This window comes from Palaemon carinicauda, chromosome 9 (genome assembly GCF_036898095.1).
Source record: "Palaemon carinicauda isolate YSFRI2023 chromosome 9, ASM3689809v2, whole genome shotgun sequence".
NCBI classification, from domain to species: domain Eukaryota; kingdom Metazoa; phylum Arthropoda; class Malacostraca; order Decapoda; family Palaemonidae; genus Palaemon; species Palaemon carinicauda.
Window position 1 is genome coordinate 136,712,211 of NC_090733.1, and position 10,365 is coordinate 136,722,575.

Consider the following 10,365-nt stretch of genomic DNA (forward strand, 5'->3'; position numbering starts at 1 on the left):
TTCTTCTTCTTCTCAGGTTCAGGTTCTGGTTTAGGGATGAGGAATCTCAGCCTTTGCAACGGCACCTCCAAAGTTTATCTTATACTGTTTTGTCTTTTCCTCTACATCAAGATTAATATTATTTCTAGATTTGTTTCACTGAATAAAAATAATCCTATTTTATTTAGGTCTTCCTCGTATATCAGGATTAATAATTTTTTCTAGATTTGCTTCACTAAATACAACTAAGCCTATTTTATTTAGGTCTTCCTCGTATAGGTAGTAGGTTGGCCTGGGCACCAGCCGCCCGTTGAGATACTACCGCTAGAGAGTTATGGGGTCCTTTGACTGGCCAGACAGTACTACATAGGACCCTTCTCTCTGGTTACGGTTCTTTCCCTTTGCCTACACAGACACCGAATAGTGTGGCCTATCCTTTACAGATTCTCCTCTGTCCTCATACACCTGACAACACTGTGATTACTAGACAATTCTTCTTCACCCAAGGGGTTAACTACTGCACTGTAATTGTTCAGTGGCTACTTTCCTCTTGGTAAGGGTAGAAGAGACTCTTTAGCTATGGTAAGCAGCTCTTCTAGGAGAAGGACACTCCAAAATCAAACCATTGTTCTCTATTCCTGGGTAGTGCCATAGCCTCTGTACCATGGTCTTACACTGCCTTGGGTTAGAGTTCTCTTGCTTGAGGGTACACTTGGGCACACTTTTCTATCTAGTTTCTCTTCCTCTTGTTCTGTTAAAGTTTTTATATTTTAAATAGGAAATATTTATTTTAATATTGTTACTATTCCTAAAATGTTCTATTTTTCCTTATCTCCTTATTTCCTTATTTCCTTTCCTCACTGGGCTATTTTCCCTGTTGGGGCCCCTGGGCTTATAGCATCCTGCTTTTCCAACTAGGGTTGTAGCTTAGCATTTAATAATAATAATAATAATAATAATAATATATCAGGATTAATATTTTTTTTCTAGATTTGTTTCACCAAATGAATATAATCCTACTATTTTCTTTAGGTCTTCCTCTTATGGTTGTTGTAGCTCTATTACTTCATTCCTTTCTCTTTTATATTCCTGGCAAAACAAAACAACAAAATTATCAAATCTTCCTTCTTTTTTACTGTATTAGTATACGTCCCCTAAGTAGGTTACCCAAAATTAGGACAGTTAATGTAACAAGGCATAAGCTTAAGTATGTTGCAAAATCCTAGCAGGGGTCTGTCTGTATGCAATAAGTAGGGCAATGCATATGAAAGAAGAGTTTAAAAAGTCTAAACTGATCACAATAGGTTGCCAAACCTGATGATAGCAAGTTATCCCAACTGATATCAAGGCAGAATGGGATGAAATTGAAATTAAAGATTAAAGATTTTATCAATAGTGTTGTTATGGCACAAAATAATAATAACGTTACTATGTATAAGCTTAGAAGCTTTACAGCTATGTATTACGCAATAGAGTGCCCGCAATCTTATTTTGCGGAGTGAGTGGGTAGGAACCAGGACCATGGTTTATTATTATTATTATTATTATTATTATTATTATTATTATTATTATTATTATTATTATTATTATTATTTGCTAAGCCACAAACCTAGTTGGAAAAGCAGGATGCTATAAACAGCCCAATGAGGAAAGGAAGTAAGGAAATAAATAAACTACAAGAGAAGTAGTTAAAAATGAAAAATATTTTAAGAATAGTAACAACGTTAGAATAAATCTTTCATATATGAACTATGAAAACTTAAAAAACTAAACAAAAGAAAAAAATAGAATAGTGGGCCCGAGTGTACCCTCATGCAAGGGAACTCTAGCCCAAGCCAGTGGAAGAGCATGGTACAGAGGCTAGGGCACTACCCAAGACTAGAGAACAATGGTTTGATTTTGGAGTACCCTCCTCCTAGATGAGCTGTTTGCCATAGCTAAAGATGAGAGTAGCAACTGAACCATTGCAGTGCAATAGCCAACCTCTTGAGCAAAAAAAGAATTGTTTGGTAATCTCAGTGTTGTCAGGTGTATGAGGACAGAGGAGAGCATGTAGAGAATAGGCCAGATTATTTGGTGTATGTGTAGGCAAAGAGAAAATGAACCGTAACCAGAGAGAAGGGGCCAATGTAGTACTGCCTTGTCAGTCAAAGGACCCAATAACTCTCTAGCGGTGGTATCTCAACTCTCTTCAATACAAGCGTAGAAAAAAGAAAAGAAAAACAATATGTCACAACTACAACAATACATGTTCCATTAACTATATTTATTCAAGATCAATTTTATTAAAGCCAGTGTTTTCAGAATTTTAATTTGTATGTCGTAAGGGTAAATTCAATTATGTACAATGCTATGAGATACTAGATTGGGGCCCCTCGGCCTATAGCATCCTGCTTTTCCAACTAGGGTTGTAGCTTAGCAAGTAATAATAATAATAATAATAATAATAATAATAATAATAATAATAATAATAATAATAATAATAATAATAATAATAATAATATGAAATGTCGAAAGGATTAACTGGGTACGTTCACTACTAAATGAGTTTCAATTGCGTAGTCATGCAAGAGGAAAAACTTCAAGTAAAACTCTGGTAAAACTTCTGTAGGTAAATTTATCTTTTAGAAATAATGTAGATACAAACTAAGCATTATGTTACGTATCACTAGTGAAGCATAATATTTAATTAAAACTAAGTTTTGTAAGTGCCATACTCCTCTAAGCAAAATGCAATAAATAAAATAGTTAACTAAAGAAAAACTATCATACTAGGAACTTTACTAATGTGTCTAGAGCCGCAAAAGGTTGAAATTGATAATAGAATCATTTGCAAATACGTGGGGAGGGGAGTTAGCAGATAGATAATTTACAATTAACTCTGTTAGTCTTGCACCTTTATTAGCTCATTTTCTTGTTTTATACAATTCTGTCATCTTTTTCGGACATGTTGAGTTGATCTAATGTTGTTGGAGTTATATATATTTATATATATATATATATATATATATATATATATATATATATATATATATATATATATATATATATTATTGGCTAAGCTATAACCCTAGTTGGAAAAGCAAGATGCTACAAGACCAAGAGCTCCAACAAGGAAAAATAGCTCAGTGAGGAAAGGAAATAGGGAAATAAATATACGATATGAGAAGTAAGGAAAACTAAAATAAAATTGTTTAAAAACCTTAACATTAAAACAGATATTTAATATAGAGACTATAAAAGGACTTATGTAAGCCTGTTCAACATAAAAAAAAAAACCTTTGCTGTGAGTTTGAATGTTTGAAGTTCTATCTATTCAACTATATATATATATATATATATATATATATATATATATATATATATATATATATATATATATATATATATATATATATATATATATATATATATATATATATATATATATATATATATATATATATATATATATATATATATATATATATATATATATATATATATATATATATATATATAATATATATATATATATATATATATATATATATATATATATATATATATATATATATATATATATATATATATATATATATATATATATATATATATATATATATATATATATATATATATATATATATATATATATATATATATATATATATATATATATATATATATATATATATATATATATATATATATATATATATATATATATATATATATATATATATATATATATATATATATATATATATATATATATATATATATATATATATATATATATATATATATATATATATATATATATATATATATATATATATATATATATATATATATATATATATATATATATATATATATATATATATATATATATATATATATATATATATATATATATATATATATATATATATATATATATATATATATATATATATATATATATATATATATATATATATATATATATATATATATATATATATATATATATATATATATATATATATATATATATATATATATATATATATATATATATATATATATATATATATATATATATATATATATATATATATATATATATATATATATATATATATATATATATATATATATATATATATATATATATATATATATATATATATATATATATATATATATATATATATATATATATGGGGCATAATAACTTACGTATCGGTCGATTAAAATGTGAACTATGCTTTTCACTCCAAGTCCATTGTTTACATTTAAGAGACTGAAGGGGACTTATTGCGCATGCGTTATTTCCCATGGATAGAGGAGCTTTCTGTGCATTTACAATGACGTATTTGTCAAAGTCAGTATATAGTCTTTGGTATTTGTCAGGCTTTTTTTTTCTTTAACTACTTAACAGCTTACAATTACTTCTTCATAAATTCCCGGATATTGTTCTACAACAAACATTTCTTTCCCATCTTCGCCTTCTTTTTTAAGTTAACCACCATCTCGTAATGATGACTCGAAGAGTAATTATCAATCTATTTTGAAATTTAGTGTAATTTTGTTTATGTCAGCAATCGATTATGATGGAAATGCTCTCCGTTTAGTGTAAAGCTGTCATTACTCGTGTGAAATTAAAAAAATAACAGCGGAATAAGGCCTCAAAGGTCCGATTCTGACTTAGTTTTCAGGGAAGGCCAGCACACTGTCTACTGCAAAGCTTTTGTAATGATTGCCAAGAAAACGAAAAAGGCGACGATGTCTATCATAATTCATAAGGTAAGGAATTAGTTGTGATTTACTTTATCATAATATAAGGATTTATTTGTGATCTACTTTATCATAATCTAAGGATTCATTTCTGATTTGCTTTATCATAAACTAAGGATTTATTTGTGATTTACTTTTTCATAATGGAAGTATTTAGTTGTGATTTACTTTATCATAATCAAAGGATTTATTTGTGATTTACTTTTAGTTTGGGACCTGGGAAGGGGGTGTCCGGCTAGGGATTGTGACCTGGGAACTACTAGGTTAGGTTAGGTGGGTTTGTTAGGTTCTGTACCCGTTTAACAATCTCAAAAGTTAAATAATCATTTTTTTTCAAACTTGGAGGTTTTGCAGTTATCCGAGTAATGGAAACTGCCCCTTGGTGGTTTCAGTGTTATATTCTTAAGATTTAATTTATTTTATAAAATGTCTTTGAAATTCATTAATCAAATGTGATAAAGATCATTTAATTTATCGAAGTAAAATTTGTGTTGCATGTTGCCACCTAGTGTTCTCTCTTAATCTTCTCTGCCTAGCACAGTGGTAATGTGTTTGCCTAGCAGTCACATGGCAACAGATCGATCCCAGCTCAGAACCATGAGTTTAAGCTATTTACTTTGGAGGCTACTGCTGTGGTTGGGCACCAGAGGGGTGTTTAGTCTTGCCTGGCTGACATTCTAGTGAGCATATCTTCTGATGAAACTGGAACCAGACACCTTCACCTTAATTGGTTTCTCCAAAGCCCTCCTCACTCCTTCCGCCCACCATCCATTCTCACCACGTGTCCACACCACCTCAGTCGTGATACTTTTTTCGCCTCTGTAATCTTTGATAATTAAACCTTGCAGTTGGACTATTTACTCGATGACTGCAAGGGATTGCGATTGTAAAAACCCTCTGCCAAATGTAGGGATAATGGAGTGAAAGAAGGTTGTTATTATTATTTATATATAATTATTAGAATTTTCTATCTTCTTCTTTGTCTGCATTTTTTCCCACTTTTATGTGGGGTCGATGTTTCTGGCCAGCTTTCTCCATCTACCTCTGTCCCACACTTCATGAAATAATGATTTTAAATATTTTATTAAGTTTCTAAAGAATTCTTAATATTTCCTGTGTTATATCTCTGCTATTTTTTATGATTTGTGTGAAACTAGTGCCAATCTGTGCATAATTTCATTGTTTATAGAAAATTCTAATAAAGGTAATGTAACCAATAGAGAATTATGGAGGGTGACTAATGCATGAGACATGTAGGTTACTCTCGTAACCATAATTCTCTATTGGTTACATCACCTTTATTAGAATTTTCTATAAACAATGAAATAATGATTCCAAATATTTTATTAAGTTTCTAAACACTTCTTAATATTTCCTCTATAATCTATAGTCCATTTCTTTTAGCCATGCATATTTGCACCGACTCGCAGCAGTGCCCTTTTAGCTCGGAAAAGTTTCCGGATCGCTGATTGGTTGGACGAGATAATTCCAACCAATCAGCGATCACGAAACTTTTCCGAGCTAAAAGGGCACCGCTGCGAGTCGGTGCAAATATGCATGGCTAAAAGAAATGGACTATAGTAATGCTGGCAGTTTTGAGATGAAGCTTATGGGGAGAACAGGCACTCGGTACAGCGCATACCTCCACCAGCGCCACATTTTTCACCTCGGCCGCGTAATGACGAGACCTGCACTTTTTGCTAGTTCATTGACCCCGGTGATCTTTGAACCACAACCGGTAACAAGGGTAATGATGTCACTATATCATGTTGTATGTCACAAGATAGGTAGTTGAATTATGCATAGTTTGGCACTATTTTCATGCATATTGGATAAAAATAACTGATATAGCAAAAAGGCATATTTACATTGACCTTGACCTTTGACCTTTGATTCAATAACCCTCGAATCACAAAATAGGCAATTGAATTATGCACATTTTGGCACTAATTTCATGTAAATCAGATAGAAATTACCATGATATAGCAAAAGAAATATTTATATTGACCTTGACCTTTTACCCAATAACCCAAAAATCATAAAACAGGTTATTAAATTATGCATATTTTGGCACTAGTTTCATGGAAATCAGATAAGAAATAACCAAGATGTAGCACAAAGATTTTTACATTGACCTTGACCTTTGACCCAATAATCCTCAAATCACAAGATAGGCAATTGAATTATGTACATATTTGTTCTAGTTTCATACAAATCATAAAAAATAACCATGATATAGTGATATAGCAAAAAGGTGTTTTTGCATTGACTTTGACCTTTGACCCATAACCCTCAAATCTCAAGATAGGCAACTGAATTATGCACATTTTGGCACTAGTTTCATGCATATTGGATAAATATTGACCATGATATAGCAAAAAGACTTTTTTACATTAACCTTGACCTTTGACCCAGTAACCCTCAGATCACCAGATAAGCAATTAAAAAATGCAAATTTTGGCACTAGTTTGGTGCAAATCGGATAAAATATAAACACAATTTAACAAAAAGACGTTCTTTGACCTTGACCTTTGACCCAATCACTCCAAAATCTAATCAAATTGTCCTTGGATCATGGCCAATCATCCCACCAAAATTCATGAGATTCGGTCAAATAGTTTTGAGTTATGGGAATCACAAACACAGACATACAATCAAATAAGTACACAAATAAGGGTAATGGCATCATTATAACATGTTGTATATCATAAAATAGGCAATTAATTAACACACATTTTGGCACTAGTTTCATGCAAATCGGATAAAAATTGAACATGTAGAAAACATTTTTTTTTTACTTTTTTGTGACCTTGACCTTGACCTTTGACCCAGTCTCTCACAACATCCAATCAAATTGTCCATGGATCATGGCCAATCATCCCGCCAAATTTCATGAGATTCGGTCCAATAGCATTTGAGTTATGGGAATCACACACACACACACACACACACACACACACACACACACACACACACACACACCTACAAACCACAACCTTCGCCGCATCGAAGTTGGTGAAGATAATGATTTGAGGATAGTGAAGATGGAAATGTCTTCAGCTGATCATTCCCAAGTCTCTAAACGGCTTCTAGGAGTCAAATCTTGCTGAATGGAATCGAATTTGTCTTCACTGAGACTGTTGTATTCTGCGATGGTTATTTTGAAAATAATGATCTTACCGTAGCATTAGATCAGTTAAAAGTGATGATGAATTTGCAATCATGGTTTCCAATTTTGGAAGGTTATGTAAATCCAGTTACATTCCTAGGCCTAGGTTATATTTTATATGAAGGCATACACAATCTTACTTCTACTAGAAAGGTGAAAGAGGCTAAGACCGCTGATCGTAGGCCTACTTGGAGCGAGGTTCTGTCTTGGCAGACGGACGCAATGAAACCACTGAAGGAAGAGATAGAAGGGATAAAAGATACGATCCTTAGAGGAAATATTGAATTGAGGAGATCTCTGTCGAATGAGATTGAAGACGTGTTGAGAAATTCTCACGACTCTTTGAGGAGGAAGATTTCCGAACTAGAAAATTTGGCGGAGACACACCAAAGAGAAGTAGAATTTCTGAAACGGAGAGATAGAGAGCATGAATTGGAGCTTAAGAATATCCAATTGTCATTGGAAAACAGCAAGAACGAGAATAAGATTTTGCGTGACTTGGCTGCAGGCAAAGACGATCGGAAAGAGCTTAAGAATATCCAATTGTCATTGGAAAACAGCAAGAACGAGAATAAGATTTTGCGTGACTTGGCTGCAGGCAAAGACGATCGGAAAGAGCTTAAGAATATCCAATTGTCATTGGAAAACAGCAAGAAACAGAATAAGATTTTGCGTGACTCGGCTGCAGCCAAAAAGGCTGCGCTGGACGATCGGAAAATCTTATTCAATCTAACGGAAGCAATTCTGCATTTGACAGAGGATAGGAAGAGTGACAGAGTCCAAGAGAAAGAAGAGAAAGATGTGCTTTTAAGGATGGAAAGACTTATGGAGACGATGGTTGAGGAAAATGATGACATGAAAAGACATATGCAAAGTATCGAGGAAAAGGTATCTGAGCTTAGAAACGAAGCTCGTTCCTGTGAGTTTCATAATGCCCCGAGAATAGAGAAGGATGGGAACATTACGAAATGTAGAAGAAGAAAAAAGCGAAAAAGACAAAAGACGAAGAATGAAAGAGATACGGGGAATACAGATGCGGAAGAGAAGATGATTCCTTTTGAAGACAGAAAACCTGAAGAAAATATGCAAAAAGTGAATGAAACCGATGAAGAAAATGGGAAAGAAATTCAGCAGATAACACAAGACGAACAAGCGAAGAGTGATGTCCTCATAGTGAATTCTTTTATAAATAAAAACAATAGTAAGAGACTGCAATTCCAAAAGGTAAACATGAATCACGAAAATGATAATGAAGAAATGGAATGGCAATGGGGATGGGGAGATTCTGCTCATTTTGAGCAAGATCTAGATGAGATTGAAAAGATAGATTTGGAACAGGCTGGTCCGTTCGTAGAAGGTTTAGTACACCAAAGATATGACTGGGAACAAATGTATAATAGGCCTAATACACCGGAAGGAATGGCCATACATGAGCCATATGAACCCGAAGTAAATCCTGTGCCAATGTATGAGACAGGGCTATATGAACCCCAAAACAAAAAGGGGAAAAAGAAAAAAGAACATTTCAGAATAGGATCGAAACATATCGAAAAGCTTCGAAGCATACATGCAAGGATTAATCGGGATAAGCGAGCTAAAGTCACGGTACATGATCGAACTTGGATTCTTCACTTGTTCTCTAATATAGTGAAAGATTATATGTCGTTCTGACCTTTGGCAGGGAGACCAATGTATAATAGGATAAATGATATAAATGTAACGTGGAATAACACAATCTGCGCAACGATTAATGACAAGGAGATATACATTGGTCTGGGAACGGATGAAGTGACAAGCCACTCCGTTATGACTCTGTACACAGCGGTACAATTGGGTCTAGCTTCGTCCATAAGAGAAATTGAACCTTCCATAGTAGATCAGAAGGGTTTTGGCGATCTTGCCATTATCGGCATCATAAGAAAAGTGAAAGTGAAGTTGCAGTTAAAGTATGGTATTTTCGTTGATTTTCTCATTCAGAATCGAGACATGAAGCCGGGCGTTTCACTCGGAAGCCATGTCTTGAACCAACATAGATTCGTCCGAGAGTTTTATACCGGTGGATCAACTCTCTTTATCGACCAGGACAATACTCGTTGGTGCCCTCCCGATTACAATCCCTTGACATTCTTTGTTAGCCTTACAAAGAAAGCATCGAAAAAAGTCGTTAAAGTTCATATATCAGAGGGAAGAGAGACCTGGGTGAGAACTCCGTTTTTAGAGGACAAAAGAGAAAAAAATGAGTACCGGAGAAGGCTTTTTGGATTACCCCCAGATATAGACTCAGTAATGATTAAAACTGAAAATGGTACCATAGGTCCAGTCAACTTATATCATAGAGATAATATACCTCAAGGGCATGGAGATATAATATTAGGAACAGATTTTTTAAGCCAGGTAAGGGCAATAGTTGATTACCAGAGAAAAGCTTTATTTGTAGAGGACAGTGTTGGCAC

General features: G+C 32.9%; 1 protein-coding gene across 1 annotated transcript; it reads left to right on the top strand.

The window, feature by feature from the left end:
- Positions 1–7,951: 7,951 nt before the first annotated feature.
- Positions 7,952–9,583, top strand: LOC137646649 (rho-associated protein kinase 1-like). The gene has a single exon (XM_068379752.1). It carries the CDS (start codon positions 7,952–7,954, stop codon positions 9,581–9,583), a length of 1,632 nt encoding a protein of 543 aa, XP_068235853.1.
- Positions 9,584–10,365: the final 782 nt, after the last annotated feature.